This window comes from Lonchura striata, chromosome 4 (genome assembly GCF_050655825.1).
Source record: "Lonchura striata isolate lonStrDom1 chromosome 4, ASM5065582v1, whole genome shotgun sequence".
NCBI lineage: Eukaryota > Metazoa > Chordata > Aves > Passeriformes > Estrildidae > Lonchura > Lonchura striata.
This window is the reverse complement of record NC_140706.1, coordinates 74,114,916-74,132,855: the sequence shown is the minus strand read 5'-3', so window position 1 is coordinate 74,132,855 and position 17,940 is coordinate 74,114,916. Positions and strand designations below refer to the sequence as shown.

Below are 17,940 nucleotides of genomic sequence, written 5' to 3'. Positions count from 1 at the left end.
TGCTGGATTAAAAAAAGTTATGCTGAAACCAGATTTTTATTGGCATGAATAAACAAGTTATAAGTACACAGTCAAAAAGTTGTTCCTTTGTGAATAGCACAGTTTTGTGGTCAAAAAGATAATTAAAACTGTGTGGCTGTCCTGCCACAGTGAAGATCCTGACTTATATTCAGGCCCCAGCTCTGATTTCTGCACAGATGAGAATGGCTTTGCACATGCAGAATTGCTCAGCAGAAACTGAAGATGAGCTGAGAGGCCACCATGTAATAATGCCAAGGAACCTAATGGGGAATTTGTCCTTTTCTAAAAAAAGTCTGGTAGAGCATTCCCATCTTTGCTGTGTTTGGAATGCTGAGATTTATTTCCTTGTATCTCAAGTTTGCCACTTCAGATAAATCTGTTAGGTAAATAAATCTCACAAGAAACCTCCTACACCTGAGATAAAACTTAAGCATGCATGCTAATTAAAATATAATGGAAGGAGAGCAAGACTCTGATGTACTTTTACTCATGATAGTAGGTTCTTTATGATCTTGAGTAAACCACCTCTGATGATTCAAGTGTTCAGTGTTTATTGCATAACATCTGAAAGGTGTTTTTATCTTGCACTCACGACTGGTTTACGTTCTCCTTTGGAATGTATTCCTCTTGCAGCTCCTGCTCAAGGGGAAGAACACTTACAGAGCATTATTGCAGCAATAGAAACGAAATGGATAGTACAGAATGCCAGATTAGAAACGAATATATAAATAAGCAAAGGTAACTTGGCTGTAGCCCAATGAAGCCCATAAATTACATTATTTTAATCAATTTTTATGGAAAGAATGAATATAAGAAAGTGAAATATGCATTCTTCTTTTAATTCTAAAGCACAGCTTATAGCTATTAAATAATATTTGCTTCATTCTGTTTGTGTTAACTGTGGTCTTGGAAAAAAAATTAACAGTACCCAGCTCTGTACAAAACACTGATTAAAAATTGTGCCCGTCTTTGGCTTTACATAATATCTTTTATCTTAGATAGCTCTAGAGCTCTTTCCAGCTGCAGTGCAGGACAATAATTTAAAAAGTTAAAAAAATTAGTGAATTTTATTTGAAAGAAAATTATACTTTTAATTAGTCTTAAAAATACAGAATTTCAACTGCTGCTTTTCCTCTAATGGCTGTAAAATCTGTATTTGCCAGTTCTGACTGGAATGCATAGAAGTCTCCTGTATCTTTGCTATCTCAGACTGCTGCTATATTTATTCATTTAGGTCAATTTTGGCAGTGCTTATGTGTGCTGTGCATATGCCATCTGTGGAGATTTGTCTTTTTAAATGATGAGGTACCATTTTCTGTGTTCTTACCAGTGGAGTAGGAAGAAGACCAGAAAACTTAGCAGGAAGATTGCTTGAAACTTTAGAAAAATTTTTAAGATTAGTGTGCTATGCTGGTTTAAAATTCCAAAATGCCTCTTGCACCATCATCTTAAATCTTATACTGTGACAAAAGTAATTTAGCCACTGAGGGACACGAGTCCCTCTGGGAAGCATGGAGATGTTTGCAGTTAAAATTTTCAAAGGCACTGAAGTTATTTATTTTTGATAGGCAAAATTCTGTTCATTATAAATAAATGCTGTTCTTCAATGTACAAAACCTCCTTGCTGTGACAGTCAGGGGCTGGAGAATTGAATGTGTGCCTGACCCTGGGTCCATGTGCAGCCAATCTTTTCCTCTCTGCATGCCCAAGGAACTCCTTGGCCTGCAGAGCACAAGCAATTATACTTGTTTTGGGTTTTTGCTGTACACAATAACTGATTTTCCACTGTCATTTCCACTGCTTTAATTTTTAGAGGGTTCCCTTTATTTTTCTTACCTTGACCTGAGTGGGAAAAATAGGGAAAACCATTTGAAGAGCACAGTGAGGTAGGGAAGTGCATCTGTTTCTCACGTTTGGACAAGCACGCTGTAGGGATCGGTGTTGCTGTTTGTCTGGCAAAGACTGTAAACAGCTTTATTTGTGCATTAACCACTGAGAATCCACATTTCCATGCTAGTAGTCTGATGACTGCTGCTGGGAAGTAGCTGTGAATATATTTGTTTTAGAAACATAGTAAATGGCGAGGTCAGAAAAGTGAAAAATTAGGTATTGGGTACCTTTTTGGAGAGGAAGTAGGAGATACAATAAGAATATTATTTTTAACTTTAATACTTAAGACCTACCTTCAATACCTGTTGGAAGAACTAAATCTGATGTGGATTCACTGAAAATCCAAACTCTTCTGAGGTAATTTGATTTCTTTCTTTTTTAGGATAATGGTCTTTATTGGTTGAAGAAAATACAGTGGACAAGGAGAAGCAAATTTTCAGAACTTGGTTCCTAGATTCTGCCTGAGAATCACATGCTTGTATGAGTTGCAAGAGCAAATCTACATTTCTTGCATACGCATGAACCTATTTCATATGGGTAAAGGGTGTTATTCTGCATGACATTTTTACAGGTCATCAGAACTAACGTGGTGTAGGAAGGGAAAATAAAGGATGCATTTAGATCCTCCCAAAGAAGTACAGGGATGACAGATTCCTGGTTTTGCAAGTGAGCTGAGTCTTCTGACTTTATCTCTTTCACCTTCAGCATCACAGCAAAAGATCCATTATGAAACTGCTTGAACACAACCTTTCTTTATTCATAAGGAATTTTATCGATGCTGATAGTGTGAATTCATCTTTTGTCAGAGTAAAATTCTGTCACTTTGTGGCTTTTTTTAGTTGACTGTTTGGGTTTTAATTTAACATCCATCTCTGCTCAATTGGAATTTAGGTGACAATTGAACAGAGCTGCACACGGCTGTGCATATTGATAGGAACTGAGATCTAGAAAAGTTCTACCTCACAAATGAGATGCAGCAATAACTTTTTTCTGCTCCACTTGAGATAAAGGACCGTGTGTTTTGTGCTTCCACGCTCCTTTATGGCTACTCTGATGAATTAAACAGGATCCTTTCCACCACTGGAATGTCGTGGTCTGTACTCTCTCACACTCCCTGGCCTGCCTTTAGCCTGTGTCAAGCAGCTTTTTTCCCAAAAAAGTCTGGGACATGGTGCCAGGGACCACTCCTGAGAGCAGACTGAATATGTTCATATGCTGTGGCCCTCATGGATTGCTTGGTATGGCTGAGGAATTTTAATAACGTGGGCATAAATCATTCCATTCTGGTAGTCTTAAGTGCCAGAGAATGGTGATGGGCACACATCATTCATGGGTAGAAACAAGCCAATATGTGATTTTGAAAAAGAGGAGTTTTGAAAGGCTTGTGAGAAGCCTTTGATACCCTTGAGTGTGTTATCTTGGTAAACTGGGAAAGGCTTCCTGAAATCAGAGTGTGTGCTGCTCATGACAAGCAGTGTGCTTTAGAAACAGAGAATAAAACATTGAGAAAAAGAATGGGGACACACTTGTCAGCTCCTAATGCCAGCTAATCCCTGCTAGGAGAGAGCAGCGTTGGAAAAAACATCATGGCAAAGATAAATTGGGTAGGAATTCATAGTGTGCTGCTGATGCAATGCTGTAATGCATGTTACCTCATGTAAGAACAAGTAAATTTAATTATTTCAGGCCAAACCCTACATGAATAATTTAGACACCTCTGAAGGCCACCAAATGGTGATCTACATGTCTGCTTCTCCCTGGAATCTATAGGGAGCTGAGGCACTTATGAGCAATTTAGGAGGAATGGTTCATATCCCTCCTCTTCTCCCCAGGGCTCTGAAAATTTTAAGTCACACTGTAGCTGGCCTTTAGTGTGTTCTGCATTGGTTAACCCTCAAACTGAAATGTTCATTTTCAGGCTTGTTAGCTGAAAGAAATGTGTACTGCAGATTTCGGAAGAATGCAATTTTGAAAAACAATAAAAACAAATACAGAGAAAAGAAAATAAGATTGAGGAGAATAAATTACTGTTGCATACAAACACATAAGCAATTTTTATTTAAAAAAATAAAGAAAGGAATAAAATAGGAGTTTTACTAAGGATGATACCAGAATTATTAGCTTATATTGAGTTGCAAAGAATGTGAATTGGTGCTACAACTTGTGTGCAATTAGAATAAGTTGTTGACAAGGAATTTGGAAATATGCTTAGGGAATATGTCCTGTAGGTTTGACATACATCAGGAGTAATTTGGGAGTTATTTAATAGGCCTTAACACAGTGCATATTTATAAGAATGCTTGCAAATTTAAATATTCTGTGGTTCTCTGACTTTAATGGTGATGTCATGTATTATATTTAGTCTTTTCAGGTAGATAATGTGGCTATAATAGTACAGAAAGACAAAGAAGCTCTATTCCCCCTGTATCTTGTGGGGAAAATGGTCTTTTGTGTTTTTATGGTCCATTATAGAACACAGCTTAGTACTTTTCTCTGCTGAGTTGTAGTAAGTAAAAAACATTGTTTTGGTAGTAAATAATCAGAACCAGAGATAAATCAAATCTGACATCGACTATGCCACTGGCTGTTGCTGGGGGTGGAAAAGAAGACTTCTCTGCATTTAGAACATAAAATCAAATGCACATGAAAGTATCTTGTGTGCAACAGAACATTGATGACAAAATCCAGGGCTTGATTCAAAAGTCAATCCTTCTTAGTCATGTGCTCGATGTAAAGCACATGTTGATTGAGGTCACTGCTTAAATGAACTGGGAATTAAGTAGTTGTTCTTAAGAACTGAAAAGCTTTTTTTTTTTTTTTGCTTTTGTTTTCTTTTCCAGAGGATTAGCAAAGTCCAGGTAGCAAAGAAATCTCAGAGCACCCTGTAGCACCAGAGAAATATTATTTCAGTGGCTGTCATGTGTGTCAGCATTTGCGTCAGGCATCTCACTTGCCATATCAGAATAGTTGCATGTTCCAAATATTGAAAATACCTAAATATCATTTATGTATGTATTTTCCAATCTCAAAGCTAAAAGAAGTGGCAATATAAAGTGTAAGTCAGCAATTTGGTCAAAAATGTTTTTTCTAAAAATAATGATAATCTGCTGTTGGTCTGGAACATGATGTTCAAATCTGAAAAGTGGCAGTTCTGTGCTGAAGTGCAAAGGACAAACCTTCCACCCCCTTTTCCTGGAGCAGGTAGCACTGCTTGTCAGGTTTAATGCATTGTGGTCAGTGCAGTACCCATCCAGCACTGTCAGATTTTGGCATGGCTAAGAATCCTTCTTTCTTGAACTGATCTAAATGAACATAGACATGGAAATGCATGCACTCAATGAAATGAGAAAGAAAAGCACAATATACATGGTTACATAGGTGTTTTTTTGAACAAAAAATAGGGTGTTTTTTTTGAACCTTTTTTTGAAAGGTTTTTTGCATAATCGTATTTGTTCCAGAAGTAAATATATACTCTCAAATGAAGGAAAGGTTTTAATGGCCTGTGGAGATTTTTTATTTAGCTAAAATCAAGCCTGTTTCCAGAAGACTTCCAGTACAGCAATAAAAACTTTTGCATTTTGGCCTACTCTTAATTTATTCACAGCCTGAAGACCCAGTGCTCACAATTGGCTTTCTTGTTTCACATGAAATCTGGGTAATTGTACCCATCAGTCGGAATTTATTTTAGAAACAATATTTATACCTCGGATTTTGCAGAGGCCAGAAGGAACATTTCACCACACTGAGTGCCAGATTGTTATTGGGGGAATATTCTACCCTGGGGTTTCTCCTGCCTTGCCAGAATTCCACAGGCAGAACGTCTCATTGTCACCTGACACCTTTAGTGACTCCTAAAGCACACAATCAGTGATCACTCACTGGAATCAGGGGAGATTTGATCTTATTTAATTATTTATCTATATTTTCAAGTGCAAAAGTAAGTATGTTCCATCTTCCTTTTTTTTTTTTTTCCCCTAAACTATTTGATATAATGCAGAGTTAAAAGCCCACATTAATTCTGTAAAATTAAACATGGGCATCTGGAATGCAAGGTGTTTTACCCAAGAGTTCTCTGCAGAATATATAGATTTGAAGAATAAAATCTCTGCACTAAAGCCTTTAAAGAAAGGGAAAAAAGTTCCCCTTAAACTAATTCATGAGGAAAAGATGTATTAGTAAAATATTATTTTAATATTTGTGTACCAAAGTTTATTGGCCTGGATAAGACACTCTTTTTTTATAATGGCATTAATGGAATATTTATAAAATATTATTAGCAATGCTTTAGCAAACTTCTTTAAGTAATAAAAAGGAAAAAAAAAAGACTTTATGGATTGCAAAATATACTGAATTGACACTTGCAGTGACTGGAATGCTTTTTTATCCACAGAACATGGGTGGCAGCAGAGTAATGCCCATCCTCCATCCCCCAGCCCCAGCCCCAGCCGTGTGTCTCACCCTTTACCTGGATGCAGCACTACGAAGGGTGAGGCAGCTATGGTAGTTTACTCTGCATTCCCATTCCCTCTTCCCAAAAACTGGTCCCTGAGCTGCTGAGCTGACTGGAACAGCCAGGTTATTCCTGACAGAATGCATCCCACCACATCTTAGGTCTGCTTCTCTACTAGCTTGGGCAGAGTTGGAGCAGGGGTGCTGAACTTGCAGTCTGGTTGGTTGGTCACCAGAATTTAAATTTTCTGGCCCTGGTGAAGCTGATGGGACTCAGTGAAGAGCCATGTTTCATAACATGTTAACATACAGACTGTGAGGCAAACCATTAAAATATAAAGGACAGGTAAAATTACCAGTGCAGATTTAAAACCAACCCTGCCATAATGCATAGGAGGTAATTAAGTCTATTTTAAATTACTGCTCACTGCAGGTGGAGCCAGAATAGCTGGGCTGTTTCTGGATGAGCTGCAGGGAGTTGCAGCATCCTGTGCTCCTGCATCATTTGCTCTGTGGGGAAGGCTGGGTCTGGGTGGCCTGGGGAGCACACAGCTTGTCCAGGGAGATGGCAGAGTTCAGTGCTGCACAAAAGCCCAGTGGGAAAGCCTGTGTGAAGGCAAATATTGCTTGGATGCTGTCTGAGCTAAAGGAATGTAGCTCTGAAACAAGATAAGAGTGTACAGAGTGGCTTTACCCTTGCTCTGCAGTGGCAGGGTTTTTTTGATTGAAAAGAAAGGGGTTTAGGTCATCTTTCTCCTAAGTGCAGGGGGATCAGGAGTATATCTGTAACAGCAGCAGCAGGCCTGGTATTTTATATTCTTTGGAAATTTTATCGTCTAGCAGCTCCTTTGGATCTTTAGGCTGTTGGCACTTCTAGGGGGACTCAGCAGTTGTTCTGTTAAGAGCAGAAGTAATGCTGCAAGAGCTTATGGAGCTCTTAAATTTAGTCCAGAGGGAAAGTGACAGTGCTTATAAAAGGTGTAGGATGGGGTTATAGTGTGGGGTTTTTTCGCTGCTCGGGTTGCCAGCTGTGGGGAGAAGCACTGAGCCCTTTCTCTGTCCCCTTTAGATTAGCTGCCACTGCTGAGCAGGAGCAAAATCTGATTCAGAGAGTTTGAAGGTGTTCCAAGCACAGCAATCCCTTCTGGGCTTTTCCACAAGAGGAAATGCTCCTGCCTGTACTCACAGCTGTAAAGTAGAAATCCAACATCAAGTTTGGGTGCAATAGGATAATTTGCAGCTAGGTGAAAGGAAGATTTATTAAAGAGTATTTTATGTTCATTTCTGATCCATGAACTAGGAATAATTGCTGCATACTTTACTTTTTCTTTCCTGTATCTTGTGTTAGTTTTTTTAGTTTCTTTTTCTCTTCAACTACCACTGGTGTCTTTACGTGTCTTCTCTTATCAGTCTACACAGAATTAGCTCACTGTGGATGGGAGGCTTATTAGGGTGTATTGAGCAACAAATGAATCTTAATGTATTTTTGCCAGTTCTTATTTTATTACTTTAATTTTTTAAATTTTATTTTATTTACTTTATTCCATATAAATTGTATGCATTAAGTAGTCTTACTGTAATGCTCAAAATCTTTGTTGTTCCAGGAAGGATCGATACAGCACAAATCTTGTACCCCAAGAATTTTAATTGTAATGCTTGTGAATCTTTAATCATCTTGTTCACCTCAAATAATATTAGAATATATGTACAGTTAGTCTAATTACATTATCAGAATTATAGAACTGCTTGTGATCAAAGCTTTTTTTCTGACTACCCATACTCACACAGACTAGAAGGTTCCCTGTGTACTAGTTTGAGAGTTTGGAACAGATGATAAAATAGGGATGAAAGAGAGAGCTGTGATCTCAGAGGAGATATTAGGCACCAGAAATTATGGTGTTCTTGTTCCAGCTCTTACACTGACTCTGATACTTCCATTTCTATAGCACTTGCCATCTCTGGATCTCAAAGTGGATTATAAAGAATAGTGATTTAAACCTTCCTGCACCTCTAGGAGATAGGTAAGCAATATTATTCCCATTTTACAGATGGAGAAATTGTGATACAGAGAGGCTTAGTGTTTGTTATTTAAAAGCTTATTTATGAATACACATGCATGCACACACAGAGAACTGGAAACAGATGTCAGAACTTTCATTGCTCTCTTTTTTAAGTTGAGTCCATCCTCCTTTCCATTTAACCTCTCTGATTTATATTCCCCATCTGTAAAAAGACGGAAACTGGGATAGACATGGAGAGATCTGCTTGCACATAAACTTCTGTGCAGAACCAGAAAAAAAGCCAAACAAACATGGAGCACAAAAGTTGCTTTTAAAATCCAATGCTTTTTAGTGTTGGCAGAGGATATTTTAAGATTTGGTGCAACAATTTTTGTAGGTGGGGAGAGTTGCTGTAGTTCTGCAACTTTAATGCATAATATTTAGTTATTGCTATAAAAGGGCTTGATTGTTTTGTAATATGAGCATGTTAACTGGAGATTAAAAATTCCAAAATCCATCAGTGTACATGGCAAAAGGCCAGACACAGCCAGTACCTCAGTGCCTGCATTATCTGGAAGATGGTGCCGCTCAGTCCCACCAAGGCACTGTGGCAGACAGGAGTGGGACAGTGGTGCTGGAAAAGCATGATTCCCCCAGCTGCATCTCTGTTTATCTTTCTCCCACAAAAATCCTACTGTGCCTGTAGTGCAGCAGGAGTTCCTCAGTGGCAGACACCAATCTAGACAACTATGCCTAAATATTTAAAAAAGAACCGAAATTATGACTGAACTTTGGGAAAAAAAAGTTTTAAAGATCCAGTATAAGTTTTGTTATTTTTACTACCATTATTGGAATTATTGTTTCGTGTAATGTTAAAAAAACCCCATACTTTAAAAGATCAATCTGATCATGCACTGCATCAAAACATCATGAAGGTTCTGATCTCATTATTCTTCAAAACATTGTTTAAAAAACATCTTGCAGAAGCTTTTAAAAATTCTTTCTAATTCTGCTACTAATCTGCTGCAGCAACATTGAAAACCTCATCTATTAGATGTTTTATTTTTAACAACACATCTGGCAATTTTCTCTATGTTGAACAGATAGCTCATAGAGAAATGTTTTTCACATTTTTCTGTGTGCACCCTGTAGCATAGGCAGGCTAGATTAGACAAACATCCAACACCCAGAGTAACATTTTCCTGTAAGAAATCTAACTTGTGATACAGCACCCAGATTTCATACCTTTACTAGTGAATATACATCTAGGAAATAAGTATGGCTGATGTATATATTTATGTTAAATGGAACGGAGACTGGATGTGTTTGTGCAAGCATCAACCTGTACACGATTCAAAAATTCATTCAAAAGTTAAGATTCCTTTTTTTTTCACTTGTAAAGCTTCATGCAGGGAAGCAGACTGATTTGCAGGTAGGGATTTAGTTGATTTGGGGCTAAGGTAACACCTGATTTTATCATGATAAATTTTACCAGATAAGAATAGATAAGAATTATACTGATGCTAATTATAATACTTGAGCAAGTGAGTAAGTTCATTGTTTTAATGTGTGCTTGAGATCAGAATTTAACCTGGGGTCTTCCTGAATGCTGGTACAAATAATTTGTTACTTTTGCTCCCAATTACAGTTAAATTAGCCAGAGTCTTGAGGTAATACAGCTCCTGCAGCTGGTGGATTAGGATATGGCTTTGCTAATGCATTGACCTTCTTCATCTGTGTAACAGGAGTTAATTTTCAGCCTGACAGTAAATGCTGAAATTTGAATTATAGCACTAATGCACCATATTTTTTTTCATCTGTCAAACCAGACTGAAGGGTCATTTAGTGATGAGGATAATGGTTCACTTTGAAAGAGAAAGGAAAATCTGCTTCTGAATTTTAGGGGAAATTCTAGATCTTGCTTCAAAAAAAAGAAGCCCAACTAGGGGAAAATTAACCTGTGAAATTTCAGTAATACTTTGCCAGTAAGTCTGAATATTTGCCTTATCCTTATACTGAATCTGTACAGGCACATTGGAATATTTGCCATGACATGTTAGACAGAATACTAAAACAGCCTATGAAATTTGGTATTCAGGCTATCAGGCCTCAAAAAGAGGCTTTCTCTGAAAAGTGAATAAACATTAAACTGTTTGCCATAACGAGAATTTCCAGCGTCAGCCTGTGATAAGTTTTGATTGTTTCTCTACACCCTAAGAAATCCTAAACCTAAGAACTGTTGGAGACTGATTTTTTATTTTTTTTTTTCTAATTTTTGTTCCTCTCAGAAGTGTCTTTCTTTCTTTCCTGCAGCACGGAAAAGGATATGCTAGTCACTTCTACAGGACTTACCTGAAGCAGCATGATTTGCACAAAAGAAAGTCGACCAACAAAAAGCATCAGCTTTCAACTTCATTATCTTGGCCATCCAGTTCTGTGTAACTGAAGGATTTGTGTGCTGTTGGAGACATCCTGGCCAACAATAGGACCTAATTGCTCTCAGCAGGCCTGAGAAATGAGTTGAAATGTGTAGAACTGTAGAAACTTCAGAGGCAGCTGCTCTTGCCTCTCTGATCAGTGTGTGCCTGTTTACAGCACTATATATCTTTCTCTCTCCAAAATGTCACTGAGCCCTTTAGATGTTTATATTCACCACAAAAAGCCAATCGTCCAGATAAAAGAGATGTGCATTATAAATGCAATATCACTGTTTTAAACTTGACTGTTTTATATTATTTTTGTGTGATCAAGTGTTCCCCAAACTATTCCAACTTTACAAGAGAGATTGTGATCATGTTCTTTTCACCTGTGGGTCATAAAAATGTTGTTAATCTGAAGACCCACAAAATTATCAAAGACATTTCTGTAGTTTATACACCGTGTTGCAAAGTGTTTACTGTACTATTTCAAAGCTTCTAAATAAATATAAAATATATATATATTATATTATATATAATTTTCCGAAAAACGTGGTACAACTTAGTTGATTTTTAAATGGATTCATACAGTCTACACCATACACTAAAGCGAGAAGATAATTCAGGGTTCCGAAACTATCCTTGCTAAAAACAAAAATATAATAAACCTTTAATAGTACTCCCCCAAAATTCGTATTTTGGTCGATCCTGTTTTTCTTGTTTAAAATTTAAAAAAAAAAAAAAAAAGAGCTGTAAGCAACAACATTTTGTCTAAAAAGTTGTAAGGAATTTTCAATGCCAAAGATGCAGCTGTCAGTATGACCCGAATGAGCGCTATGTACTATCAGAGGTATAAACCACTCTCCATTCTTTTGATTATGTTTCTATGGTTTTTAATTTGGAATCACAAAATCTTTTATAAGGCTCTATAAATTCACCTGTATATGTTGTTAAAAAGAACACTGGGTGTCTGTACATTTTGCAATGTAAGATATAATGTAAGTGAAGTTAAGTATTTTAAGAAAATCATCCCAAGCTCATAAATATGTATACATACATACATAAATACATACACACACACACAAACACCCACACATCTCTCTTTAACATAGTTTTGTGAAACTATACAAATATATTGCCTAAAAATATTTCTCTTGTGGCTAGGAATAGTTGTTGATAGAATTCAAATTACAAAGGCAAAGCATATGCCAGACTCTTTTATCACAAAGGAGATTTCCAATTAGGAACATGGCACAATCTCAGCTGACCCCTGTTCCACTGGAGTAAAAATGGTGTTGGCCAACATCTTTGTTGGGAAAAGGATTAAGCCCTTGCATATAATCTTTATGTTCTGTAATAATTCTGTGGTCTGAAACAGTATCTTAGAGCGTTTCTTTTCTATGAAATATTGAAAAAAAGTAAAATTTCAAAGGTAAAGTTTAAAACTGCTTTCATGTCCATGGAGTTTAAGTACCATTTACTAAATGTAAAAATCTAGTAAAATTTTTTCTTTTTTTTTTTTTTGTGCTGTGATTTTTTTCCCCCACTGTACCTTAATACATCAATTAATGAAAGCAAATGGGAGCACACCCTGTTGTCAGCCAATGCCCAGCTAAATTCAGACCAGTTCCTACTGAGAATTCAGTCTTAGGTAAAACAAGAGAAAATGTTTTGTTGATTGCAATGGGATTTGGATCTTGCCATAGGAATTCTGTGGTCCCCACCAATGCTGTCATGGGATAAATGTGTGAGAGGTCACTGCTATGCCATAATAGAATTTGGGTTTCTTATTTTTGTTTGTTTCTTATTGTTGGTTCTGGGTTTTTTGTTCTCTGTAATGGCAGTTTTTATTAGATAGGGGTATAAATCACCTATATGAAAGCCATCTTGCTGTGGATACAAATATACAAAGGGAATCCAACATTCCTGATCAAATTCCACCAGTTCTTTGTACAACTAGTGGACTGGGCCCTGCCGTTGTTAATTCAATATTCCAAACAAAATTATATGCTCATTAAACACTTTAATGTGCACATCCAGCACGTTTGTATAACAAAAAATTGTTTCATGAGCTCCTTTTAAAAATGTGTTGTACAAAACCTAATTCAAAAATCCCCCAAACAACTTCAATAGCTATTGATCTGAGCAGATACAACAGTGAAATGTTCCTCCTGCTCTAGGTAGCAGACCTTTTTGTTGCCTACAGGCTTCATTTATTTTATGAAGGAAAGCAATGGAATTTGTGACATATATTTCATTTAAAGGAGGTTGTTAGATTCTTGTTTCTGCTTTTGAAGCAAGAAAGTCCTTGCCATTCTGAAATCTGTTTCTAAGTTTTTAATACAGACACATATTGTAACTTATGGTTGTTTTTTGGTATTTGGGAGGAAAAGGAAAAGGTTTTACTTTCCACTTCATGGGCAGCCAAAGTGTTTCTATTTAATGGAACTCTTGTCACATTTCGCATGCCATTTCTTTTTTCTGAAAAAGTTATTAACCATATCATGTCCTGTCATTCATTTCCAGAACTGAACTCTTCCCATTAAGTATGCTATACATACACACTTATTAATAATTTTTATTTTTATGAAATGCTAAATATCATTGCCATTGGTCCATATATACACAAAAATCGTTCTGATTTCACTGGGAGAGTCCTAGAGGGAGTCGTGGTAGGATGCAGAACTGACAAGGAAAAGGAAGAATTGAATTCCTACAGCCTGGGCTCTTGAGATGAAGCTGTAGCTTTTGCTGATTTCCCTTGCTCCCTGTGAGTTTTGGTGCCCTAACAGTTGCTGGCACAAGCCTTGGGACACACGAAAACCCAGAACACAGCTGCTCTCCCAGGAGAAGGGAAGCTGGGCACTGCAGAGGCTCCATTTGTCCCTGGCTTTGTTTTAGTGGGCAGCTGGCCACATCCCTTTGAAATGGCCTTGTTCAGCATCTCCTGATTTATTAAAAAATATGGATATTGATCTAGCACTGATATCCAACTGTGAGGGACAAACACTCTCTAACAGTTTAAAGTTAAAAAGTGTGTTTATTGTGTGTGGGACAGCTCCCAAATACACACCTCGGCTTCCAGATTATTACAGAGCCCTTTTATCCATCCAAGTATTGAATACCCAAAATACAAATACAAATTCATCATTTTGGTACATCCCAATCACTCCAAAAGCCCTTCAGCATGAAGTTTGTTCCTTGAAATGGGTCGGTGTCCCTTTCATGGGGAGGGGTCCCAAAATGAGGAAGTCAATGAAGTCTTCCTCGTTCTGACCTTTCTATCTTTTCAATGCCAATATGACAAATGAACTCTTGGTAGAACTCCCATTCCTTGTCTTCAATTGGTTTCAGAACAGAGGAGGCCCACAATTGTCTGATGTTCCTAAAAGCTATTTGTCAATTTATATTCTTCATTATAAACCCAGCTAACTAAACATTGTGCTGACAAGCAATCAGTTATTAGTTAACTACTAACTCTTAACTTCATCAAGGCCTACTCATTTATTATTATTATTTTAATTAACTCTAGTAAGGCTTATCTCTAACTAAAATCTTAGCTCCTCTAAAATCTCTAAATTCTTTAAAGTTTCCGTTTCACTCCCACATTTTCCATCACGTGCTGGGGGCAGGGACAGGTCAGTGGATGCCTCCAGACCTCACTGAGTTTTTGTGCCTCTGGGCACAGGTGATGCAAATACTGAAGGACTCTCGTCCACGTGTTGGACCCAACGCAAAGTAACCATGAAATGTTTAGGTTGGATGTTAAAGGGAAAGATTGATGCCCATAAAACTGAGATGAGGAAGGTTTTGGACTCTCCTTCATTGTAGGTTTTCAGTGACAGTGCAAAAAAAAAAAAAACCTGTAAGGGATGATATAAGTGTACTTAAACTTGCCTCAGAGAAAAAGCACAGAGGAGGCTCTGGGTCCTGTTGTTCTGTAATGTTCCTACTGGGGCATGCTGAGCTTTGGAGGAGTTAATCTGTGCACAGCTGTAGGGATAAGAATGTTCTAGCCTTCAATTAGTTATTTGAAGCAATATTTAATGTTTCAATTTGCCATTTATGAGGATAATAGAACAGGCTGCCTGTGAGAATATCTGTCTTTGGAGTAAATTAGAGTTCAAGCAGAGAAGACAGGGTCTTATAAAAGATAACAGGTCTGTGAATTTTTTTTTTAAATTCCTGGTTTAGATGTGTAGCAATAGTTTTCTAAGCAGCTTGCCTATTAAAATTCTTCAAAATCAGACTTTAGTTTCTTCCAAAATTTAGAAATACTAAAACATTTGAACATATTCTTAAATTACTGGAACAAGGTGTAGTGATTTTTCATTAGTGTTGTTGCAAAAATTAAGTGAAATGAAAATACACAGATAAATACAATTTGTAAAGATTCCTGCATTATAGCCTGTATATAGTTGTGGGGGAGATGTGTGTGTGTGTGTGTGTGTAACTATAGGTAAAATTCTGGGAAGTTGCCATGGGATTTTTTCTTACAGCTCCTATCAGCAAATGTAAACAAAAGGGTAGAAAGACATGTTAGGGTACTACAAAACTAGACTTGTTCCTTAGTGTAGAATGGAGTTTTGCATTCCAGAATTAAATTCAGCCCCTTCTTTATGTGTTATACCCACAATCAAGCACACAACTCTTTTTTTTTTTTTCTTCCAAAATATTACCTGCTCAGAGAAGGGGTGTTATTTTCATTCTTGTTTAAAGTAATATCATTCCTCAGGGTAAAGGGTGGATAAATAGATAGTCTTCCTAGGCTGATAAATTGCAATTGCAATTTTGCAAAGCTGTTAAATATTTGTATGTCTTAGCTGGAGAAAGGTGATCATGTCCTGCCACTGTTCCATGTTTTAGTCTCAAGTTTTATGCCATTTAGGCTTGTGAATTATAACCTATACAAAGGTGTAGGGGCCAAAATAAGCATCTTTGATATACATTTAGTTATTGCAATTTGACTGCAAAAAATCAGCATTAGATGTCTATGGAGGGTAGAAAGTTGTTTATTCTATTCTGTTTGCAGCAATGTAAAAGACAGCCAGTAGGACTTTATTATAATATTGTGCTATGACAAATTCTGAAACTGTGAGTCAAATCCTTTGCACTGATCCCTACAATCATAGCTCAAATTCTTCTTAAAGAGCTCTTTCATTTTATTTTGTCTCTTTTTGTAGATATCCTCATATGTAAGAAATAAGCAAGAGCTAACTTGGACAGATTTCTTGACCTGAAATTGTTTTTGAATTTGAATTTGTTAATAAAGTTCATGCTATTGACAGACATTAAGAAAAATGAAATCTCTGTGGGTGTAGCTCTCCAGAAGGCAAAGGCTTCACTTAGGAAGCATCCTGTCAAAAAACTGTATAAATGCCACTGCTGGAAATCTTGCTGAGTCAAGATGAAAGATGCTGTGCTTTCCTGTCCACTGTGCCAGCAGTGATTAAAGTGTCCTCTGGATGGTAACCACTCCAGGCAAGCAGAAGGTATCAAAAATTGCAAGCAGGATTGAGCTAATGTTTACCATTCCTGCAGAAGGTAAGGTATTTCAGTATATATTCACAAATAGGTGAATATATACTGAAATACTGATCTATATCATGCAATATGGAAAAAAACCCAGTTAAGTCAAACATTTAAGAAAAGAGAATGCTTTCAAATACAAGCACTTCAAAGATTAAAGTTCATCTGATGCTCAACCTAGAAGCATATTTTGGGTAACTCATCTTTGATTTGCACTTAGCCTGGAGAGCAATGTATTGTATAACAAAGCCTTACCACTACATGAGAAAGGGAATGTAACCAAACCAACCTTAAATTTTAGAAGTCTTGGATCCAAACATTTCAGGTTGCAAAACTGAGCTGTGTTTTATATGCATCAGAGCCTAATTCAATTAAAGGCAGTGGCCCAAGCTGCAGTGATCTGAAGGAGAGAAAAAGGAAGATTTAGTTTCTTTCTTTATGCATTTTTAAAGCAAGAGCAGCCTGCAATAAAATTATTTGACATCAGAAAAAGGGAAACATCACTGGCTTTGCTTTTAAAAAAGCTGCAAAATCTAGTTTGGAAATTTGAAACTTTGGACATGGCTAAGTGTCAGTGTGAAACAGACATTTCTGATAATTTTATCTCAAAGCAAAATAACACAAGATGTTAAGTGATATAAATGTTTGGGGTTTCTATTAAGATAAAGACAGAAATGCAGTCCTGAAAAGACAGATTCGTGTTTTTATTATGCAGAACTTCAGACAACTGAAAATTCATTGGAACAGAATATTCCTACACTGCCCTAGTTGTTGGTTGAAAATGTGAGCAAAACAAGCAAAAAAAAAAAAAAAATCAAACTCAACCTCACGTGTGTTTCAGAAAGTTTTGCTCTGGAAGGTAACAAATAGATCCTAAGAACATTATCTCCTTTCAGACTTGGCTGAAAGATGTTTTCTATCATCTTTGCTGGTGTAACATACTTGGAGTGTAAAAGCTCTGAATGGTTTGCACATTCACCTCAGTGCAAGGAGGGTATTCTCATTTGTTGAGAATAATCTGGAAAAAAATACCTAGATGCAGCCTGATGTCAAAATCGCCTGGTAATTCCATACCCATCACTACAACTTTTCTAACCAGGTATGAGAATAATTTAGGGCTGAAACATTATGGGATGCTGGTGGAAAAGCAGTGGTGTGGCACTGTTCCTATGTGGAAAAAAAAAAAGAAAAAAGAGAGGAAAACTGTAAGAGAGCAAACATTCTCTTCTCTTCCTAGTCTCACAAACAACATTAATTGATACTTAAATAGTATTTTTTTCAGGAACATAAATATCACGAAAGGAGAAGGTTTTTACCATGAGAGCAATGTATTTGTTGTGACTTATGCTATATTAAAATTTTTTTTAAAGATAAAAAAAAAAAGAAGAATGCAAGAAGCATTCTCATTCTCAACCCCCTGAAGATGAGGCTAAATGATGCCCTCGGAGCTCACAGCCATCCAGTTTTTGAGAGAGGTTATGTTTGATTTATTATTGTTTTTTTTCTGGCTGTCAACAAAAACAGAAAAGAGAGACTATGCTGGAAGTTAAAGATAGATAATTAATATAATCTAGGTGGGAAATGCAATATACCTTGTAATAACATCATTAAACCTTACTGAGTTGCCTGAAACA

At 36.8% G+C, this 17,940-nt stretch overlaps 1 protein-coding gene across 3 annotated transcripts in view; it reads left to right on the top strand.

The window, feature by feature from the left end:
• Positions 1 to 16,068, top strand: part of PCDH10 (protocadherin 10) — a 37,777-nt gene extending 21,709 nt beyond the window's left edge. The window contains exons 5-7 of one of the 3 annotated variants that reach the window (XM_021525918.4): positions 6,302 to 6,397; positions 8,307 to 8,381; positions 10,674 to 16,068. In XM_021525918.4, coding sequence (XP_021381593.1) covers positions 6,302 to 6,397; positions 8,307 to 8,341 — 131 coding nt within the window. In that variant the 3' untranslated portion in view covers positions 8,342 to 8,381; positions 10,674 to 16,068. The remainder of the gene's footprint in view (positions 1 to 6,301; positions 6,398 to 8,306; positions 8,382 to 10,673) is intronic. The other 2 variants (XM_021525919.4, XM_021525920.4) reach the window with 2 other exon arrangements.
• Positions 16,069 to 17,940: the final 1,872 nt, after the last annotated feature.